The 23,776-nt window shown below is 37.4% G+C and overlaps 2 protein-coding genes and 1 non-coding gene across 3 annotated transcripts; 2 read left to right on the top strand and 1 right to left on the bottom strand.

The window, feature by feature from the left end:
* The first annotated feature begins 378 nt into the window (after positions 1 to 378).
* On the top strand, positions 379 to 3,435 carry LOC106167894 (uncharacterized). The gene is made up of 4 exons (XM_013546789.3): positions 379 to 1,105; positions 1,415 to 1,487; positions 1,755 to 1,967; positions 2,219 to 3,435. The coding sequence occupies exons 1-4, from the start codon at positions 774 to 776 to the stop codon at positions 3,095 to 3,097; spliced, it is 1,497 nt and encodes a 498-aa protein (XP_013402243.2). The 5' UTR covers positions 379 to 773; the 3' UTR covers positions 3,098 to 3,435.
* A 276-nt stretch (positions 3,436 to 3,711) lies between these two features.
* LOC106167893 (MAM and LDL-receptor class A domain-containing protein 1-like) lies at positions 3,712 to 20,321 on the bottom strand. Its single transcript, XM_087009255.1, has 31 exons — positions 20,190 to 20,321; positions 19,919 to 19,949; positions 18,760 to 18,801; positions 18,542 to 18,576; positions 17,970 to 18,051; positions 16,999 to 17,116; positions 16,612 to 16,793; positions 16,028 to 16,252; positions 15,742 to 15,798; positions 15,303 to 15,467; positions 14,594 to 14,844; positions 14,159 to 14,252; positions 13,550 to 13,705; positions 12,919 to 13,175; positions 12,530 to 12,614; positions 12,020 to 12,094; positions 11,617 to 11,781; positions 10,789 to 11,045; positions 10,331 to 10,418; positions 10,045 to 10,095; positions 9,499 to 9,657; positions 8,743 to 8,996; positions 8,382 to 8,472; positions 8,017 to 8,079; positions 7,482 to 7,649; positions 7,059 to 7,312; positions 5,357 to 5,447; positions 5,131 to 5,163; positions 4,777 to 4,911; positions 4,265 to 4,518; positions 3,712 to 3,943 (listed from the first exon to the last, which is right to left on the bottom strand). Exons 1-31 carry the CDS (start codon positions 20,232 to 20,234, stop codon positions 3,836 to 3,838), a joined length of 4,071 nt encoding a protein of 1,356 aa, XP_086865381.1. The 5' UTR covers positions 20,235 to 20,321; the 3' UTR covers positions 3,712 to 3,835.
* Positions 12,129 to 12,219, top strand: Trnaf-gaa (transfer RNA phenylalanine (anticodon GAA)). Its single transcript is given in 2 exon segments — positions 12,129 to 12,165; positions 12,184 to 12,219. It is a non-coding gene; the product is annotated as a tRNA-Phe (tRNA).
* Positions 20,322 to 23,776: the final 3,455 nt, after the last annotated feature.

Here is a 23,776-nt window from a genome sequence, read left to right as displayed (position 1 = left end):
AATGTAGAATTAAAATAAAACATTAGGCCCTAATTGGTAATTTTTATTCAAATCATTACTCATTAAACTTGGACCAGTGAAACGTTTTGTTTTTATTCGTGTAAGCATAAAAAATAGTCACTAAACCAAAGTAGTCTTTATGTCCATCGTTTGTAGGCCTAACATTGTTGTTGTTTCTTGTTCCCCCTTTGATAACCTACTAAAAGCATGTAACCCGCGTGAGTGCATTCTTTGTCCTAGTATAGATTATAATAATCGCAGTTTATTATAGGCCTGTGATTTCTGTGTCGTTGTAACAATTTCTATTCAATGTTTTCGTTGTGATGTATATCACATTTCACTCTAGCCGTGGCCTTTATAAGGCAATCAATCTGTACAGTTCAATAATAGTGTAACAGATTTGTATACAAGTCGCAAGCGTTTCCAAGTATGGAGAGTTACAACTGGCCAGCAACGGGAATCGATAGTGTAAACTGCCTGAGTGACACAGAGTCACTGCAGAGTTTGGTGTGATATAGTTGACCATTTGCCGTGGTTTCCTGTGCATTTGATTTGCTGAAAACTGCGCTTGTTTGACATAATGAGTCGTGTTTACGGTGCATTTCGGACCGATCAGTAGCACCTACATGTAAGATGAAACACTGAAGCAAAGAGACGGGGCTAGAACAAGGTCACCACTTATAAAGCCACTTTACTGTGATAAGAAACCATAAACCATAAAACTTTCAATATTGACACAAAGACAGGGAGATATTTTTACAAGTAGATCGAAGATGTCCGCGGCAGACGACGTTGTAGATTCCAAGTCCTGTTGTCCCAAAGTCACAACTCATAAAGTAGCTTTATACATTGGCCTCGGATTTCTGCAGTTGCTATGTTACGCCTTGCCGTATTTCCTAGCAATATGGCACGTGGTAGACAAATTCAAGGAGGAAACGATCCCTCAGAATGTATCGCACGAACGAGACCATTTTCTCCACGGTCTGGACGTCACGGCAGGTTTTTTTTGGAATATCATGATAGCAATCTTCGTCGGCCTGGTTACTGTGGCCCTAATTGTTTACTTCGCCATTAAGGTGTCCTGGCCGCATGCAAGAGAATGGTGGTAAGATTATATTATATTATATTATATTATATTATATTATATTATATTCAAAGACGCTCATCTAACTATTGTTTGCGTCCATCTGTTTCGCTAGACTTAACCATTTTACCTATTTTTGCGTCTATTCGTGTGATTTCTTGATAATTCTATGCGTCCCTTCACTATCAGGCATGAACTATCAGCAAATAATGCTTTTGTAGATTTATTAAGTACGAATGTAAGCAAGCATTTAGACGAGCACATGTGTAGTTAAAACAGTAGTTAAAAGTTTCGTATAATCTATTGCATTTTATTTTTCAATGTCTTCAGGCGCCCTTCCATAGCTGTGTACGTTATATTTTGCTTACTTCCGGTCATGGTTTTGTTCGGGGTTACTTACAAGGTAAATATTGGTCTGAACAATGATATTTCTTTTATACGTCTTACATACAGTTATTGATATTGAAAAAACAATCGAAAAGTATTTGACATGAACTTAATGTTTTCAACATCATATTATGCCGATACGTATTCCCATCAAATTCTTTGCCACGTTGAGAATAAATTAATTAATAAAATAATGTCATTAGTTTCTATTAAATAATTGTTAATCATTAATCTTTCGAAGATTTAAATTTAAAGTTTAAACTCCCCTTCTTTTCTTCCCCAGGTTTATGCGCCAAAAATCCCTTGTTCAGTAGTAAAGACGCAGCCTGAGATATCTACTAGTAATTCTACTGATAATTGCTCGACTGTACTTGGAGAATCGACATCTTCACTCCAAGCGGCCAAGTTCGACAGTTTTGACGAATGGAGCATGTTCATCCTCCAAGTAACATTGATATGTCTGATTATCAACGAATGGTTTGCCAAATTTCAAGAGGTGAGGATACAAGTCACCAGATTTTTTCTTCGCTCTAGTTGTTCTATTGTCGACGGATTCAAAATGAAAATAACAATATAGTTTTGTTTTGAGTTATATTAAATACAAGTACAAAGTTTGTGTTATTTAGCAGTGCAACATTTTTTCTTTTTGATCAACCTAGAAATGTGTCTCTAGACACAAAATAAGCGGTTATTAGAATTTCTTTGTTGAAAAAAAATTTACAAAATTTTTACCATATTATATTTTAGGTAAAGAAAGGCTCAGAAATCGAAGACGTGTATCCCATTATCAAACAATGCGGATCAGAATTCTTTCCACTGTACGATATAGCAACTTTCCAAGGATTACTACTTCAAAGAGACGTATTTGCTAACGATGCGTTAGTTGTGTCGATCGTCGCATTTACCTTGTTGAGCACACTGAAGTTTGTGCCTACTCCTCCAAAAGACGAGTTTGGCAAAAACAAGCTCAAAGCAGAGAGAAGTCGAACGTACAGTGCCTGCTACTACCTAAATCAAGTCCTTATTCAGGATATCCCATACTTACTGGTTCGTATTTACATTATGGCGTCTTTACGCAATGGAAGAACTCTGAACGAGCTGGTTTTTTCTTTCAAAAACGCGTTTTATATTGCCTGGTATTTGTTGCTGATTGTGTTGTTATTCATCGCCGCTGAAAAGGCCGAAGATGAAATGGAGATACACGTCGTGGAGGTACAGAAAAACGTCACTGATGTTATGAGAGAAAACGTAAAAAGATCACGAAAACAGCGTGCATATTTACAAGATACTGAAGCTTCCCTACAAAATCCAGTGCATGGAGAAAAACCTCGAAGGTCAAAGAACGGTAACCTTCACTCTCTGCTGTTAGATGAAACAGTTAAAGACGGACAGGAAAAGGTGCGCAAAAGCAGGAGAAAGAAGTCTGAAAAGTCCGATCACCGAAAAAGAAAAGACGAGGGTACGGTACTGGATGAAAGCGCAGAGGCTAAAAGAAAAGAACACCGACGAAAAAAGAAGAAAGGCGTTTCACCGCGACCAAAAATATCGCCCGAGGCCACAAATGAGAAAGACGAGTCGAGTCATGATGCAAGATTCATCTTATCACGTGATCTGCACCCAGTGTAAATGCCACGAATAAATAAATATCGATCTCTGGGGCTTTGGAGAGATTGATATAGAATATGAAGATACCTACATGGGCCCGAGAAATGACTGTGGGATATTCCGAGATTTGCGTTGGCGTTTTTCTTTTCACCCAATCATTAGTATGTCATGAATCACAATAGCACATTGTATAAAGACATAATGTAAAACATATTGTACAAAGACATTCTATAATCTGTAATCCTTTTATTACATTGACTGTTGCAGCTCAAAAGCCGTATTTAAATCATTGGCTGTGTGCCATATTATAATCATATTTATTTTCATATGAATGTGTCATAAAATTAGTATAGAAATAAAAAAACATTTCTAATTGTTTTCTTAACATACAAAATCATTTCTTGCCATTAATCTTCGCCCAATTTTTTATTTACCGAACTCCTTGAAGGCAAAGGCTCTTTTACAGGTAACACTTTCTATGCCAGGATCTGAATACGATTCGACATTTTTGTTCTATAAATCCTTTAAAACGCGTTACTATTTTCGTCCATCAAAGACATAAACGATATTTGAATAAAGACCATGGGAAAATTCTGACAAAGTGATGTCATACCTCTAAAATGGCCAACAGCTCATTGTGATTATTAAGCTCTTTATTTTCATACGTTATAATAAATTTGATAACTTATATTCATTTTAACCCAAATTCAAAGTGCCATAAGATATCATGCGCTATTATTGACAAGTTTCGTTGTGTTTTTAGCCTATTAGCGCGCTGCCTCCGCTGCAAGTGCCCTTAGTAATTGATATGTCATCAATGGCCACGTCGCTCCTGTAGTTCCTTCCTCTTATAGCTTGGAAGGCTACCTTTTAGAGAAATGAAGACAGTAATTATCAATAAGATAAAATGCAAGTGCGCGTTTTCCTTGCTTAAACGCGTTTTTCAGACTTTTTTCAATTGCCTGCTCAAACTTCTTGAAGTTCCGACAACTGTAATTTATTTACACAAATTTCGATTTTTACACAGATGTCTCAGATGTCTTAAATACCGCAAACTCGTATTAAAGCCATACGATAATTTTTATTTTGTTATGCAATTAGCCAATCGTCCCCTACACGTTTTGCAGCCAGCAAATTAAACAATTTTTAAATTAATCAAAATTATAGAATTAAAATTATAGAACTTACTTTGTAGGTAGGTTGTACATTGGTCAAAGTGACTGCTGCCTGAAGCCACTTATTTCCCTTGTTCCCACTGAGTACCATGATTGGAGAACGCACGACACCCGTGTCGCGGTATACCTTCAGGGAGCCCATTTCAGCCCCGTACATGTGGTACCAAAAACTGACACAAATGGTTCCGGTGACGTTCAGGTTGGGTGATGTGATCAAAGCGCTGTCGTTTGTTGCTTTTCCCGACGTCTCAATGAACAAATAATTACCTGAAGCCAAAAAAAAAAAATAATAATAATAAATAAATAAAGATAATAAATAAAAAACCTTAAACTAACCTCTAAAAATAATGATTACACGGTAGCCAATTAAGAACAAACGCCAACGGCATTTTATATTAGCAGAGATTTCTTTGTAGTAGTAAGTAGGCGTTTTCGTTTGCGGGTATAAAAGTATTTTTGCAAAAATATAACTACAGGAAATCGTAGACGAAAGAAGGTCAAAGGTCAGAAAAGCTCCCGGCAGACCTGTTCCCGTTGTATGGTCTGCAGTAGGTCCAGTCCCAGAGGAGGGCGTTGATCCGGAGTTTCTCAACCAGTCCAAGTTGTCCGTCGTACTTTGTACAAATCCACAGAGGTCCTTAGAGAAAGCGCAGTTAAGAACTATTGGGATAAAAATATGTTATTACTTTATTTTATTTTATTATCATAGTTTTTTCCCCAGTGCGCTTTTATTCAATCGTTTCCCTATTTTTCTTATTAAATCTTAGACGTACCACGTGCAGGGGTAAAAACTTATTTAAGTAAAATCTAGGGCAGTAGAATACGTTTTGCAATGAAAACAATATACTTTGACCTTTAATATTATAAAGGTTTACCTACCTATTGCTTTTGGTTTCATGGTAGTTGTTGGTGCTGAAATTGTAGATTAGATTATACACGCAAGTACGTGTGTGTCTAATAACTTGAAATTACATTGAAAGCTTTTATCATGCGACCTTTCATTGCATGAAGGTTAAAACAAATACTCAATATTCTGTGTTTTCATTCGTCTCAACTTCATTTAATTCGCTTCAAAATAAGGCAGAGGTAAAGCAAGATTTCTCACCAACGGAAGGACAAGGCCCAGGGTTCACAGAGATGTCATCAATGGCAATGTCACCAGTGTAACTGCTTCCACGGATGGCTTCAAACACCAACTGGAACATAACATAACATAACATAACATAACATAATGTGACGTAACAACTTAACATAATGTGACGTAACGTAATATGACGTGAGGTAGCAACATAACATAACATAACATGGCATGGCACATCTACACACACTGGACAAAAGAAGTGTCACCCCTACTGAGCCAATACTATGGGGGAGATAAATGACTGTGGAATGATATGCTCCTGGTATCATTTTATTAACATCAAATTTCACAAAAAAATCACAAAATGAGAACAAAATATACATTCTACCAAAATATGTATGTTCAAGTCAAAAATTAGTACTTAGTGGCATAGCCACGTGACCTAATAATAGGTGCCAGTCTACGAAGCAAGGATTCATTTAATTGTCTGATGCGTTCAGGGCTTATGCTGGCCCAAGCATGAAACACTGAATATAACAGAGTTTCTCTGCTGGTTAGACGGGCATTTGTAAAAAGTTTTGACGTATCATTCCACACATTTTCTATTATGTTTGTATCTGGACTCTGGGCAGGCCACATCACCCTGCGAATGTCCTGTTGGTCAAACCAATCATCAACTGCTCTGGGCCTGTGACAAGGAGCATTGTCATCCTGGTGAACAGATGGATAATTCCTTTCACCAAACATGTTAGTAATAGATGGTAGCAAGCCTGACTCCAAAACATCGATATATTTCTAGTGATTCATGTTTCCATTAACCACTATCAATTCGCCCAAGCCATGGATGCTGATGCAGCCCCACACCATAATGAATATGCTGCTCCGGGTTCGAAAATTCAGTGCATGTGGTTCAAATGCTTTACCAACAGTTTGCCAGCATAGTACCCGTCTGTCATCAGAGGTCAGACCAAAGCGACACTCATCAGAAAAAAATATATAGGACCAATTGTCATGAACTGTCCAGTTCCAGATCCTGTTGACCCTAGTTTACTCTACGTTGCCTGTTTTGTAACGATATAAGAGGTTTCAGTCTTGCTACCCTGCTGTACACTCTCTGAGCATGTAACCGACGCCTAGCAATTTTCACAGACACATTCTTATGTGTGGAATTGTTCCACTGTGTTGTCAACTGACAAGCAGTGTCGAACTTTGACAATTTGGACATCAAATCAGTCGTCGGTCTTCACGGCCAGTATTTTTTCTTGGACGACCCATCAGAGGCAATTTGTCTCTTGATCCAGTGTTTCTATACCGAGACCAGACCCTCTGCACGGTTCTGACTGAACAATTCAATTGTATCGATATTCTGACATTGCTTATATTCCGCCTCTTCAGGTTAATAACTTGCACCTATAACCGTTAGATAATTACCTGTATCTTGCCATACTGGAGGAAGACAGGAATAACATTTGCTGTACATGTACAAGACCAACAATACAATTCCATGGTATAGCGGTTTTATACTCATTAGTCACATTATAAGTAGACCAGGCATTATAAGTACCCAAGATCTGCCTACTATCATTACTCTGAGTTAGGGGGTGACACTTCTTTTGTCCAGTGTGTGTACTTTAGCTTAGGTACGTTGAAGCATAAGTTAAAAAGGAAAAGACGGTTAAGTTTTATGAGTAAATTAGGAAAACTGTCAAAGCAGAAACTCCCATACCTGTGTTGGAGCAGTAAAGACCCAGTTACTTTGTCCCTGTCGCCATTGATTACCCATATTTCCTCTCAGGTTGAGAAGAGCGGTCTTTTTGCCGCCTGACAGGACGAAAACATTAAAGGCACCGACCGTGGAGCCATACATGTGATACCAGTAATTGATGCACACTTGGCCTTGCATGGTCAAAACAGGGCTGATCAGTCTGGCAGTATCATTAGGTCGTCTTGGGCTGGATGTTTCAATGTACATGTAGTGACCTGAAAGAACGAATTGCCTACAATTATAAGAACAGTTCATAAACTGGCGTAAAGAAAGTATATTTGGGTTAGTATACGAGACGAATGTCACCTGTATAAAGTAATGGGGAACGGACTACGGTTCCTAGCGGACTACATGTACCACTCCTGTCACACCGGACAAACTCACCGTTTGCTTTAGTCGTATGGTCAGTCATTGGGCCAGTGTTTGCAGAACTGGTGGTCCTGTATTTTCTTGTCCAGTCGAAGGTATCACTCTTATCCTGGGTGAAGCCACAGGTGTCTTTGTCGAAATTACAGTTGAAAGCGCCGCTTAGTACCACTGGGCTAACGGGAGCTGAAACGGCGAGAAAGAATACGGAATATTTGTGATTCAAAGCAGAGCTGAGCGCTAATATTAGGGAAGCACGACAGCAGTCCGAAGGTTCAACAGTCCGAAGTTTCATTGGTTCGAATGTTCACTATAAAATTTCCGGACCAACGAACCTTTTTATTTAAAAAAAACTGATAAAATGTAACGATTTTTCGGACTAACGAACCTTTGAGACCCACACAATATTAGTATCAAAAGCATTTAATAGCAGTTAACATTCAAGTTAGTGCACGATACATGAACTAATAGTGAATTTTCTCAACCTACAAAGTCGAAGCACAGGCGTGTGAAATGTAAGTGCCGTTTTGTGCAATGGAGGCTTTCAGCCTACCTTTCGTTGTTTGGGGAGGTCTCACTGTCTTTCTGGTTGTCACAGGAGCGGCAGTTGTCACCGCTGTTTCAGAAAGAGAAAATGAAGGCGTGAATAATCTATATCGTTTCTTAAGTTAGGAGTTAATGTACAGAAAAGTACCACGCAATGTAAAACAAACGATTCAGTTATTTAAGAAAAAAAAACGCAGAGAGACGAGGTACGGGTGAAAGTATTATAGTGGTGATATCATGGGGAAATTACATTTCAGAAACTTTTTATTATTAATCAAATGCCATGCCAAAGTTTGGTGAAAACGTTTAGTTTTAGGAATTATATATATCTTGAATGAAAATTCCAAATGAAAATTATGGTAATTTACCTACCTACTACCGGGCAGGGTCCACTGGTGACGCTGACGTCATCAATTGCGATGTCAGAAGCATAGTTAAGACCACGGATAGCTTGAAACTCGATCTAAATAAAAAAAAAGTTGTAACATTTATTACCATATTGATTATAACGGTTCATTTATCTATTTATTTATAGTTTGAGATTGTCTGAACATAACCCTGAAATCTAGTAATTTTAAATCCTGTAATACATCTTGGGCATAAGAACGTTATTATTAACGAACTGCCTCATTAAACCATAATAGTAATATAAGACTGATAAATATATAACATTTTAAGATTATATAAAAGCAAAAGATTACTAAAACTCAAGCACATTAATTATAATCCATACCTTAGCCGGCACATCAAAAGCCCACGTGTGTCTTTTTTGGATCCACGTATTTCCCTTGTTCCCAGTTGTTGTAAAGAGAACATTTCGCTTGCTACCTATCAACACTGAGACTGTCAATCTCCCCATGGTTCCCCCGTACATGTGGAACCAGTAGCTAATACAGGATTTGCCTTTGATATTAATTGTTGGCGAGTGAATGATCGCTGTGTTATTGGGGCGTCGTGGAGAGGAAGCTTCAATGTACATGTAATACCCTTGAAAAAGAAAAAGAAATGAAGATTTCTTGGAACTGTACCAATTAGATCAGAATATCTGCTCATGGACAACATCCATTTTATGTCGATGTATTATATATAATATATTATAGTTAAAAACTGTTTTTTTCTCTTTACTTTTAATAGCGTAACTTTAAAATTCAAAAAAATCTTTTTAGCTTTGTATTTTATTTGTAAAGTCTACAGAGCATATTTTTATGGATCTCAGAATCTGGATAAATATATTATTTATTATATAACGAAAAACAAATGGATATTTGGAAACCTCTTTTAAGAACGCTTTTGGTATTGTAGAAATTTAATGCACACATATAGGGGGCCTACCGACACCTGGTACAAAGAGCAGTTAGCCTTTTCGGTATTTTGGAAGAGATAAACATTAAGGTTTTGAAAAACGCAAATTAAACTTCTAATTAGATTTTTTTCGACAGCACAACTTATGGAACACCAATTTATTCAAATTATTATGCTTGTTCTTTACCAGATCCGGTGGTGTGGTCTTTAGAAGGTCCTGTATTTTGGGATGAAGTGTTTCCTCGGTGTCTTGTCCAGTCAAACTGGTCAGAGGAACTCTGTGTGAAGCCGCAGACATTTCTGTCAAAGTTACACGTGAAAGGTGCCGTAAGAATGGTGGGCCGTACTGAAGAAGGAGTCAAAATAGCGACAGTGTGAAATATCGCTGCTATACCACGAAAGAACTGCATTTGAAATAATAACTTTATTTTATCTTATCGTCGCCAGAATAAGGAGACGTCATTAGAGCCAAATGTTTGCCATTCGTCGGATATTTGTAATTGAAACATTATTTTTGAGGGATGTATTCGCAGTGATCAATTGCAACCGAATTATTCTGAGTTTTGTCGTCCCTTTATACCATGACGCCATAAATTTGGGCAGAATAAGATGTCAGAACTGTAACAGACATCTGCACCGAGTAGTTTTGATCGCAATGAATCTATCGGTGTGTCACAACGCAAAGACGCAAAATTTCTTTGAATATAAAAGGTATCTTATCCTTTAAACTCACCGGTGCTGACTGGTTTTTGGGTCGTGACGGCCGGTCGTGTAGTCGTAGCAGCTGCGAATATTAAACAAAGTCCAAAACAGCGAAGATGAGCAAAGGAATAACATAAAAAAGTCTACACACAAGTCTAGAGATAAGACCAAATTTTGAATTCCTGTACGCGCAGCACTTGTTATTTTTGATGTATGTTTTTAAGATGTCTAGATATAAATCTGATTAATAATTTCAGCGCCTTAATGCTGACTTTAGAAAAAAGATTGTAATTTGGTTGTATAGGCTATGTGCTCACCCGTCTGGCATATCCCTGGTATTACACTGACATCATCTATTGCAATATCACCAGTGTGAGAAAGACCACGAACGCCTTCAAATACAATCTGAAAAGAAAAAAAGAACAAACGCAAGTGTATATATTGACGAGTCCTACATGAAGGAATGCGAATTAATTTACTTCAAAAAGAATTTCTTGGGCATAACTAGAAATCCCGTCGCTGCCACCACGACGTTTGCATTCAACGTACCATTGCATTATCTATACCAAAAACCAATATAAATCGGTTCAGGACCAACTTCGTTTAATAAGGGCATCAGATATGTAATGTGAATATGCCAATATCGACAGTTTGAAAAAATAGCGTCATTGCAAGCAACCTTTCATTAAGTAAGTACTTCACGTAACCAAATTAATCGCATACATGTAGCGTAAATACTGATAATTACCGTGCGATGATAAAACAATTAGTTTACCTGTGTTGGGAGCGCAAAGCCCCAATTGTGATAAACCATAATCCATCTATTGCCCCGGTTCCCAGATGCCGAATACATACGTCTTTGTTGGTTATTGCTATCCAACGTAGAAACCGTCAGCCTTCCTACACTGGACCCATACATGTGGAGCCAGTATTTGATACAGACCCGTCCTTGTATATTTAGTACTGGGCTCATCATGATAGCGGTGTCGTTCACTTTCCTTGGACTAGACGTCTCAATGTACATGTAGTATCCTACAGTGATCATGACAAACGATGTAAATGGAACAATTGCAAAGTACATTACATCTAATAGGTGGCCTTTTCTGGATTTTTTAGAAATCAAGCTGTTTAAATCAATGGAAGAGCATGTGGTTTAATTCAGTTAAAATTGGTGTTTGGACTAAATCAAAGCAAGTTTTGTGATTGATTAGTTATGCAATCTTTAAACATTTAAACTAAGTCTCAAAACTCAAAACTCAAAAATTATTGAGTCGAAAGAAGAAATTTACAGAGTAAAAATACTAGAACAATTAGTTTGAAAAATGCGATGGAAAAGCTGAGGAAATGTAACTTTGGTGATAGCGCCGACAAACCGTTACAATGAAGTGTTTTTTGCAATCGTTCTAACTTTAGCTTAAGCGGGTGTAGATAATTTCAATTCAACGTCTTCAAAAACAGGACTTACGGAAACAAAGTGATACGTAGATTAGCGAGAGATAATAACCACCAATTTTAATTTACTATGTACAACAGTCCCAATGGCAAAATATTGAAATGTATTAGCTAGGACAAGTAAAAAAAAGGCGCGAGGCACCATTCTTACCTGCAGAAGTACCAGTAGTGTGGTCACCCGTAGGTCCAGTGTTGGCGGACGTCGTGTTCCCCCTCAATCTTGTCCAGTCAAAGTTATCCGTTTTTTTCTGAATGAATCCACAATTGTCCTTGTCGAAATTGCAGACAAACTTACCACTTACCACTGCAGGTTTTACTGAAAATTTGGGGATCGATAAAATGTTTATCATAAGTGATAGGATATGGTGAGATTCTTAAAGGTTAACGTAAATTAATCCTTACAGGTAAAGTCAACAAAAACAATGATCTTGAACTGTGAAATATTTGGAAGTAAAAAAAACAAACATGTTGTTACAAATAAAGGTCTCCTGATTACCAATCAGCATTCACAACTAACAAGTACCAAGTACAGAGCTTTCCAAAATTGATACTACCTGTAGCCGAGGTGGGTCTGGTAGTGGGTCTGGTAGTGGGTCTGGTCGTTGCTGGGGCAGACGTAGAGGGAGGAGCTGACAAGAAAAAGAAAAACAATTGTGTACATAGGCCGAGATAGCTCAGTTGGGAGAGCGTCAGACTGAAGGGAAAGTATATATAAGAAATCTGAAGGTCGCTGGTTCAATCCCGGCTCTCGGCACTTCTTTTTTGCCTTCATCTCGACCTATTGTACTGTATAATCGGCATTTGGCTGCAAGATGACCAGTTGTTGACTTCTGGAGACTTTTTGCTGGAGAGCAAGCTCTTCAGTTACCAAAAAATCTAGTCATCTAGTTACAAAAGGCCTACTGCTTTGTATATCCTCCCAGTCCTTATTGGTAAAGAACTTTAAATTCACTTTTAAAACTTTAAAACACAATATAGCCTAAATGCAAACCATAGGTTGATGAGTAGTTAATTATCCGAAAAATGACGCTGTGAGCTTACGTATCAAGCCAAATCATATTTACCAGGGCAGTCTCCAGGAACCACGTGTATATCATCAATTGCGATATCTCCGTCGTAGTTAGCACCTCGGACTCCCTCGAATATTACCTGAAAATGTGTACAATGGTATTTATATAATAATTTTTAAGTTACACAACAGATAATTTCTAAACAGACAGATACATACAATTAATTTATGTCTGTTTTTCAGATGAAAACCTATTAATTCAATTCAAAAAGGATGAACATTACGACCCCCCCCCCCAAAAAAAAAAGAAAAAATAAAGAAATTTTGAAGGGTCCTGCATATGCTTTGCCTTTTAAGACAGGGGCTGGTTAATTTATTTTATTCTATTATTATTTTTTCTTTTTGGTCAAATATGCAAATATACAAGTAGTTCACACTCCATACCTGAGTTGGGGCGGCGAATTGATAAGCAGTTTGAGCATACTTCCAAACGTTCCCTTGGTTCTTTGAAAAGGCAAAGACACGCGTCTTGCTGCTGTTATTTCGGCTGGTGTAGACATTGAGTTCTCCCACAGTGTTACCGTACATGTGGTACCAAAAGCTAATGCACACTTTGCCACTGAGGTTGATTGGAGGGGTGGCCATGGATGCCCTGTTTCCAGCTTTCAAACTACCAGACACCTCCGTGTACATGTAATAACCTGGAGCAACAACAGTTTCTTCCATTTAATATTAAGTACATTTTCCTAGGGATGTTATGTGACCGTTGCAATACATACGCTTTATTCTGATTTGGGGATGTATTTAGGTGAAATACGAAAAGATTTTCTCGCTAATTATGTCAAATACATCACCCTCTCTCGAATTATGCTTTGAATATCTCTCGCTGATGCTCGAAGTGTATATATATATATATATATGTGAAAGTGTATTATTTCACACGTTCTTCATTGAAATTTAAAATAAACTACCGTGATCAAAGTGATTATACAATGGGATTCAATAACGCTTCGGGGAGGGATGGAGATTTATTTCCATTAACAGGCTTTTTATTTAACTTCCTGCGAGGCCTTACCTTTTCCGTCAGTGTGATCGCCATTGGGTCCGGTTCTGGCTGAAGCGGTGTTCCCTGTATGTCTGGTCCAATCAAAGTCATCTTCGCTGCTCTGAATGAAACCACAGTCTTCTCCTCTCTCGAAGTCGCAGTGGAAGGGGCCGTTGATGGCCACAACTGAGAGCAGAATGAAGGATATTAGCCTCTCCCCCCCCCCCCTCTCTCTCTCTCTCGTGGTTAATTTAGTTAATAAATATTGCATGAAGGGGTTCATCTTTATGGACTCAAATACAAATTCATTGTATATTAAACAGATGATAGGGCCTATCTTAAAGGAAACAACATGGTGTAAAATTGTCTGGTTCCTTATAAAAACGAAAACTGCTCTGTTTTATCTACTATATCGATAGATAAAAAACAGTAATATCCCCCCCCCCAGAAAAAAAGATACTTGGAGGTTGAATTTTAAGCTTGACAGTGGTCGGCTCAGTTGAAATCTTTCAAATTTGGGACTGTGCCTCTGACAACATAGACAGTATATAAAGATATTAGTCAACTCAATCATCTCTCACGTACTTCTTTAGTCAATAAACTAATAGAAACATCGTCCTAGTTATGAAAGTAGTTTACCAGTTGGAGTTATGCATTTTCCAGGCTGTACAGATATGTCATCAATAGCAATGTCGCTGAGGTCTCCGTTGCCTCTGGTTGCTTTAAAGACGAGCTGAAAGAATGTGGACCATCCTTTTTTATTTTGATAAATAAACTATTCTCAACAAAGCTACCTTTATAACTAGTGAAGATAACCTTTTAATTATTTAATTATTGGATTGAATAATTGGAGTGATACCAGAATACTAAGACCACCGACTCTTAAAGGTGTTCAATGTAAGATAGTTAATTCCTTTAAGTTTTGAACAATTAGGTTTTCATCATATATGCTTGTCATTTTACACATTTTATCAAACCGCCTTAACGAAAAGCGTTAAAACCCATTTTCCCAACGATAACATTTCAAACATATTATATAAAATGAACAAAAGACATGACCAAAATTCCAAATACCTGAGTAACATCAGTGAAAGTGAGCTGTTCCTGAGCGAGGAGCCACCGATTCCCTTTGCTGCCCTTGGCAACAAAGATGGTCGTCTCCTTGCCGTTTACAGCAGTGTACACATCAAGCTGGCCAAGGGTGCGACCGTACATATAGTACCAAAACTCGAGACATACGGTGCCGGAGAGTTCTATCCCAGGGGACCGAAGCGAGGCCACGTTGCCGACGCCGTGTCCCGACGCTTCGTAATACATGTAGTGACCTATTGGAAATAAGGGACAAAACGAAATGAATGTAGTACGTTGGGCTGCGTAGTGCCAATCATGTACATGTACATTGAAAGGAGTATCCTTGGTTGGGGAGACATTTCTCTTTCAAGTTTTTGCTTGATTTTAATATTGGTGTCACTATGGGTTATACATTATATGTCATGTTTAATACAAGACTCACAGAGTCGAAAGTATTCATTTTGGCGGAATGAAATTAAAGAATCAACTCAGGGAATATAAAGTATACGTTTTGATATTTATTTTGAATACATCGAAAAGTTGTTCTTTATATTTGGCATGAAGTACAGTATATGGCGCCAAAGTCGCCTACTGTACCTTTAATAGAAAAATAATGAAAATTTACCATGCTTCCACACTCGATCTGACAAATGCAGTTTCGAATTGTCCTGTAAACAAATAAATCAAGAAAGAAATAAATAAATAGGCCTACCTGTCCCGTTGGTGTGGTCTGCAGTTGGTCCCGTGACACCCGCGCTAGGAGCTTTTCCCGTAAATCGGGTCCAGTCCTGGTTGTCGTTGACGTCCTGCGTGAAGGAACATGTGTCCTTGTCAAAGTTACAGGAAAATGGGCCCTTAAAGATTCTGTTTGGAGGAACTGGGGAAGTTTTGAAAAGTCGGATTAGCTTAAAGCTGGAACTTGTACTCGACTGGAATTCGCAAATAATTTCTTTGGTGTTTTAATGTTATTTAGCTCTGTTTTTGTACATAATGCATCCACAATGAACTTTTATCTATTTCATTTATGTCTTACAGTCAACAATTTAATTATGATGCAGGCACATTATTTCTAACAAAATTAATCATCGTTTTATACCGAAAACTGTATTCTGACCAATCTTGAGGCACTTCGCTTTCTGATTAAAACTTACGTGGTGTTGGAGGAGTCGTAGTAGTAGTTGTTGGTTTTGTCCATGGCGGCACAGTTCCTACAAAGCATAAACAAAACATAACCATACCGGTAGCAACCAAAAGTTTGTGAAAGCTAAAAAATTCATAGCCAATGCCTAATTTCAGAATGCCGTATATGGATGTTTAGATTTGATGATAATGTGTAGATTTACAACTCCTTTTTATCCAAGAGAGAATCATACCCCTCAGTATACATTTAAAATGGGGGGATTAAGACAATATCCAAATAAATCTCAAAACTCGAACCTGTGAAACCGGCACAATTGTACAACTTGTTTAACTTGTACTTGTCTACGGTGGAGAGGCCGCTTCTCTGTCCAATTCTTGCTTTGGTGTCTTTGGGAACAATGGTTGGCTGGCCGTTCTTTGAAAAGCCGTATTTGCTGTAGTGCATCACAGACCCGTAGTCATACGGGGCACCCAAGGTCTGCACTTGACTGGACGAGTACTTTCTGAAGTTGCCTTCCTTGCCTTTGAGAATAACAAATATCGGAACTTTTATTGGTATGAATCTTTACGGTGATACGAGGAAAGGACAATTTATGGACTAGCTTGCTGGTTGATAAATCAACGGTTATTTGTGTTTACGAGAAAGAGAATTAATGTTCCGTTAACGTTTGTAAATTATTGACCAAATGAGTGTTATTATTCTTTTTCTGAAAAGTTAAAACGTAGATCGATGATGATACAAGCAGCATAACTGCTACTCAGAGTATGCACTACTATGCCTTCAAACGGCAAGGGACATTCCATTTCTCACCATAACTTTCATACGGAACAGCTCGACTGATCCCGTACGAAGTCTCACGAACTTGGCCGAATGAACATACCTGATTTAATATTTGCATACATGATTGTCACGTAATCATCTCTATCGGTCCTGGACTGTTCGTGGTGGAAGCCAACAGCGTGCATCATTTCGTGGACAATGGTACCATGGCTAAAGCAGCCACGGCCAAGAGATAACCTTTGAGATCGCGAGGATGAGGAACGACCCACTGAGGAGTAACATCTGGAGAAGGATAAAATTAAATTTTAGAGAGGTTCTAAAAGTGTCCTTGTGCCTGTCCTCATTAAGGCAGTGAAGTCTTACATTTTGCTTGATGGTTAAATTTATTATAATTCAAATACTGGCATTCACAATGCATTTCTTTAAAGTAAACAAGTTTTCAAGTTGTATAAGTATTCAAAGGGTAGTTTAGGGTTTTGATTCTTACCCAGATCCTCTGATAAACTGTACGTAAGATTTCTCAGTTGTTCTTTTAATCCAGCGTATACACGTGAATCTATTGTAGTCGTCTATAGCTTTCTGGATCCTGGCCAGTTCAGATGCCTCTGTAATAACATTGTACTTAATGAAAGAGGTTTTATTTTACAACTGAGCCCGTTAAATCGTTACCTCCGCCAAGGAGGTTGTTTTCACCCCTGTTTGTCTGTTTGTCTGTCTGTCTGTCATCAACATAACTCAAAAAGTTATGGACCGATTTTGATGAAATTTTCAGGAATTGTCAGAATTGGGCCAAGGAACAGATGATTAGTTTTTGGTGATGATCCAGATCAATAATCAATCAATAATCAATAATAAAAAATATCGAAAATTTAGGGGTGAAACGGCATTGGATGGAGACTTTGCTGCCGTGGCGGAGGTCTGCGTTCTCGTTTCTAGTTTTTGTCATGAGTTGATTGTTTTATATCAGTCACAGGACTAACAAAAATAGTATTTCGTCTCGCCAAATCTCACACACTTAAATGTTGACCGTATATTAACGCAAGAAGCCTTTGTTATGAGACTCCAGCGAAACCATTTTAAGGAAATTAACATGGGGTTTCCCAAATCTAATTTCCTCGCGAATAAAACTTTCTTCTTCTTACGAGGCCAACAAATTATGAATGTAATTAACGAATAATGATTCATTTCGACCGTCATGTCTTCCTGGCATTTCAGAGGGAAATGTCGACATTGGGTACTTTTATTTAAGGGGGTATATCGGTTTTAAAGTCTGAATTAAAAAAGAGGGGTTGCTTTGTACAATGTCTAGCTATAAAGATTTTGACTTAGCGTTCTGCAACCTTCGGATGGTTTATCTATTACTATTGTAAAACATACCGGTACAGGGTGGTCCATAAAAAATTTTAATTGAGATGGAAATTAGAATAGGTCATTTTTAATGGACCACCCTGTACATACCATACTTTGCCGCCGGGTCTATCTCGTAGGGTACGACTCCGTTGGGCCACAGTCGGTGGGTGCCAATCACAGCATTCTTCAACTAAAATGAGAAAGTTTTATATGGCTATGTGTACATATATACATATTCATATACATATGCATATACATATGTGTATGGTAGTCACGTGCTGAATGCACCCTAAGATTCAAAGATTGCTGGGAACTCATTTCTGTCTCTGGCCAGGGGTGAGTTTTCAGTAGCCTCTGAAGCTCAGGGTTACTGGAAGAGGCCGGTGTAACGATACACAGGGTACGTGTAACAGAAAGTCCACCCTCCCTTTCGTTATAATGGTTAGGGTTAGCCTGACCTAAGTGGGTCAAAATCTAGGGCGAGGTTTACCTGTATAAATGAATGGGAATCGGACTCTCTATCATGGGGGGGGAGGGGGGGCTCTCTGTTACGTTTCACCGGAGCCAAACATTTATAACACGGTGTTAGATGCGGTATGTCTGTGTTGCTGGATCTAGAATTTGACTTGAATAAGTTCTATAAAGTTGAATTATATAAAAATATTATTTATTTTACTTACAGATTTTTCTAGCACCATATCACCCTCGAAAAGATCTGCGAAGGAAAACAATGAAAGTATACGCACAGCATTATATTATCCATTGTAAAACCTTTCCGTAGATTTTTCAAAGCTTGTATCTTTGACAAAATAACTGTTCTCTCTTGTATTAATTTCTTTGTATCTTAAAGTAATATCGTATTTCAAATACACATACAAGTAACTTTGTATTTACACACCTCCTTCCTCAGGGTTGAAGTCATATGGTCCATAATAAAATTCTGAAATGAAAGCAATTATTTATTTTCCATAAGCATGATAACAACAATTATTATTATTATTATTTTTTGAAAATAATAATGTAATGTTATTCCTTCAAAACTTTTGATAATATGAATTAATGAGAATATAGTATATTTCGTTGGTTTTATCCATCAACCAATTCTTTTACTATCATTTGTTTGGCTTATCTGTGAGAGAGCATTAACTATACGTTTATATGTCATAATATGCTTTCACATGGACATGCCACGGTTACTGAGCGTAGGGTACTATTACATACATTTCCACACGGATTATGTGTATCACTGATAATACTGTGGAGGTCGTCACAGCTGCCTGGTGTTCCGTGACCCAAGGGTTACCCCACCTTTTAGACCGTGATCAAAGTTTTAACCGACTTAGGGCGTCTGCCAGATGGTATTACATAAACGTATCTCAGGCATGGCGGATCCAGGACTTTTCCTGACAGGTTTCCAAGGCTTTGAAATACGCTTGGTCACGTTTTCCAGTATGTTTTAAACTTAGATATATTTGTTAGTGAATTTTCAATTTACCAGATCGAAATACAGTAAGCCGTTAGTGTTGGGTAGAGAGCCATGCAAATACTTGTGTTTGGACATTTGGCGATTTTCTTAAATTTGTTTAAAATATCAATCCAGTTTTTAAACATTTGTTTGTATTGTGTGATATTGCACAGTCGTTTTATATGCTTTTTATATTCATTAACGGTGACACTTTGAACGGCATCGCAAAATCATTTGGACCGGAAGTTGGCCCACACTTTTAGATCAAAACTTTAAGTCTGCTAAAAAAAGATATGGTTAATACCTTAGACCAATAGACACTCCATAACAGATTTAGTAGCTTAACAATTATTGTGGATTGAAGAAAATAAAACTTTCGGTCTTAAAGTTGAGATCAAAGTTATTTTGCGAACTTGTCACTTTTGGGATGCATCAGCTAGTGCAACCTTTTGAACAAGTTAGTGTAACGGGTCCAATTTTTCAATGTTGAAATTGGAACTGTTGCTTAACGTTTACTGTCGATAACATTGCTAAGAGGAAGAATAACTTTGACCACCGTAAATGGGTTAATAAGAACAACTGTTTATCTTACCTCCATCTTCTTGGCATGCTGCGAACGCAATCTACAAAACAAATAGACGTAAAATTAACTGATAAATGTTTAAGTCTACATATATTAATAGTTTCTCGTTTTGAAAATTTTTTGAAAGATTTCTGTGATGAGTTTTTTTCACGCATTTCTGGTGCAAACGTTTTCAAAACAGAGTTGACAAAAACAATGTTTCGATTTTTTCGGTAGCTGTGCATTAGACACTGGTGCATAGCTTCCCCCAGAAATTACAGAAAAAAACAATTTCACATACCCATATGGCACAGATGGCCAGACGTAGTCTGTTACTTGATTCCATCTTTGGTCCCAGCTGGTACTCCTACTTCTTCTGGACAACTGTGGCTCCCGTTTTCCCCTCTCTGGTTCATATACTCCACACATTGGTCACGTGGTCGCAGGGCCATGAGACGCGTCAAGGATGGGGGGAGGGGGGTGCAGAGACGCCAAGGTTAAGACGTTTATAACATAAGGTTTATCAGTTTAAGTGAATATGCATGGGATTCTATTTTGTGGAGCCGAAAATGTTGTATCTTTCACGGATATTCCTCAGTTTTGGAGTGTGGAAGGATTTCGATATTGGACATGCAGTTTGTTGTTGCTCTAGTGTGCGTTGAACATCGAATTCATTAAACATTTGTCCAATGAGATGGATGAACTTCAGAAACCTTAATAACCTACTAAATGAATGTAACCCGCGTGAGTGCATTCATTGTCCTGGTATAGATTATAATAATCGCAGTTTATTAAAGGCCTGTGATTTCTGCGTCGTTGTAACATTATTGTAACAAGCACATTTTAGGTAAAGAAAGGCTCAGAAATCGAAGACGGATCAGAATTCTTTCCACTGTACGATATAGCAACTTTCCAAGGATTATTACTTCAAAGAGACGTATTTGCTAACAATGCGTTAGTTGTGTCGATCGTCGCATTTACCTTGTTGAGCACACTGAAGTTTGCGCCGACTCCTCCGAAAGACGAGTTTGGCAAAAAAAAAAAAAAAAAAAAAAAAAAAAAAAAAAAAAAAAAAAAAGGCTCAAAGCGGAGAGGAGCCGAACGTACAGTAGTCTGGATGACTGGTGCTATATATTGGCCAAATTGCTCAGATTGTGGAAAAAGCATGAAACTTGGCACAAATGTTCTTTGGACTATGCTGAACATTTTCAAGGGGAGTGCCCAAAATTTCAAAGCGTTGTTCAGTAAACGTTGCTATGGAAGTGAATTACCTTAGTAACAAGCTAATTAGACCTTTCTTGTCCAGTTTAAAAGATTTACAAATGCTAATAACAAGGTTTCAGGCAATCAAAATTATTACTGGACTCTTTTTAGGCCATGAAACCCCAAAATAACAGTAATAGCTACAGTTGCTAGGCAGCATATTAGGCCCTACCCTAGCAACAACTATTTAAAGTTGTGTTAGTCTATTAAATACAGGCAAACCTATATAACTGGCTAGGAACTCCACCTTTGAGCAAGATATGCATACTTTTCATCTAGTAAGTTGAAACAATTGTGTGAAGTTTACACACATCCGATCAAAAACATTGCAGATACCTAAGGCAGCATGTTCAAAGTTAGTAACCAGCCATTTCTTTGTTTTTATCACCTTACGACTCTTTATAAAACTTAGCAATAGTTTAGGCATTAAAATCACCCTTGTATGTGCAATATACAGTGCCCTTGCACATTGCCATTCTCTACATCTGCTCCTACATGCACACTTCAGCAACTCTGGACAGAACATTAGCTTCTGGCAAATGTGTCCACAAGGGTCTTTTGTTCCACAAAAGTCCAACCACAGTGAGCACATAGTATCTGATAACATGGCACCGCAGTGCTGATTCAGATATGTTGATCTTGGAAGACTACTCTTCTTTTATATTGTTGTAGAGCAGCCTTGGTTGAAGGAAGATATGGCATCTAATCGGCCTTTGTGTGAACAGAAACTCCATTGATTAACAAAAAGAATTAAAATGGAACCATGAAGGTGTATTTAAGTTACTTGATAGAGAATAGAAATTGATAAAATACAACGTGAAAAAACGTTCTAGAAAATATTGAAAAAAAATGAGAAATATATTGGAAATCTGGTCTCTGAGAATCCTTTCAATAATAGAAAAGTCAACAGTGGTTAAACTTTTAGTATTTCTCATCTTAGTACCTATATAAACTCTCCTGCCAGCCCACCCTTCCCTACATACTTAAAACTATGCATATCATATTCAACTTTATCAGGAATGGGAAAAGGACAAAATAAAATGAGCAAGGATGACGTCCGATCACAAAAGCGGACTGTAAAAGGTACCGCAAATAAAATTTGTACGAAGAGCCTAAAATCTCCATGGTTTAAATGACTTCTTTATGAAGAAAACAAGAGTAAGTGGAAAGCGCTTTCCTTGGTGAACTGTCAGGAATCGGGAGTAACAAAAGGTGGATTCAAAACACTAGAAGCAACTTGTTATCCCTTTTGGCAAAACATTATTGGTTCTTTGAGTGAAATTCAGGAAAATCGCAATTAAACCCCAGATGAAATCCTATCACAATCATTATGTCAAATTCTAAAATTGAAAAACTATTTTCAATAAAAGATGTAAAAATGGCTTCTTTTACATCAATGATATTATAAATGACATTTGAAATTTCCTATCTCTAAAGGAACTCAACAAAAATTTCAACATTATAACACTAACTTTCTGGGCTCATTCAGTATCCAAAAGAGCTAACCATCTGAATGACTATCTTTTCTAATGAAAGGAAATTACACATAGAATTCCAAGAAATAATTGACTCGATTAAATAAGTTACCAAACCATCCAGATATATTTTTTTTTCATATAAAAAATCCTCCAAAGCTATATAATATCACCAGATAAATGTGTAGGTAAATGGCATACAAATATTTAAAAAAAAAACCTTGAGTACTGATAATTAGGAACTAACATTTAAGAAACAGATCACACGAAACTGAAGTCGCTCCAATTCAGAATAAATCAAAGAATATTCAATACTTATGCTTATCTTATGAATTTGTGAATTTTGCAATGCTGCTAGGGAAATAATTCTGTATATTTTTTTGGATTGGCTTCACAGACAAAATGTTTGGACGTGCATCGTTTGCCCCATTAAAGATAATTTAGGTGTGGTCAGTGATAGATCTCTGGAGATTTTTGTATTTGGGCTGGTGCAAACATACAAGGGAAGGTTGGCTTGTGTGGATGAAAATGACAATATGAATACAATTTTTGTGGATATGCTATTAATGAGGAGACATAAATATTTATGTACCTATCTTAATAATAAAAAATATGTTAGTATATGTAGAATGTGAACAAAAAGATGGGAAGGAACTGGAGTATATGTCAAATACTACAGATATATTTATAAATGTTCTTAATATGTGTACAGAAAATAACTATTTTGAAATAATTGTTGCTAGGGTAATATACTGCTTAGCAACTGTTGCAATGGCTTATTTGGGCTTTTAATGGCTTAAAATAGTATAGTGTTAGTTCTGATGGCTTGAGACATTATTAAAAGCCTTTCTAAATCATTAAACTGGACAAGAAAGATGCAATTAGCTTGTTACTAAGGTAAATCACTTTCTTAGCAACGGTTACTAAGCAACGCTTTGAAATTTTGGGCACTCCCCTTGAAAATGATCAGCATAGTCCAAATACGATTGTGCCAATTTTCATTCTTTTTCCACCTTCTGAGCAATTATTGCACCAATTAGCTAGACTAAAGTGCCTGCTCCTACCCAAATCAAGTCCTCATTCAGGATATCTCACACTTACTGGTTCGTATTTACATTACATATGGCGTCTGTACGCAATGGAAGGACTC

This window comes from Lingula anatina, chromosome 3, assembly GCF_051362555.1.
Source record: "Lingula anatina isolate TDL-2025a chromosome 3, LinAna3.0, whole genome shotgun sequence".
NCBI classification, from domain to species: domain Eukaryota; kingdom Metazoa; phylum Brachiopoda; class Lingulata; order Lingulida; family Lingulidae; genus Lingula; species Lingula anatina.
The sequence above is the reverse complement of the archived record's forward strand: the minus strand, read 5'-3'. Positions and strand labels throughout refer to the sequence as shown.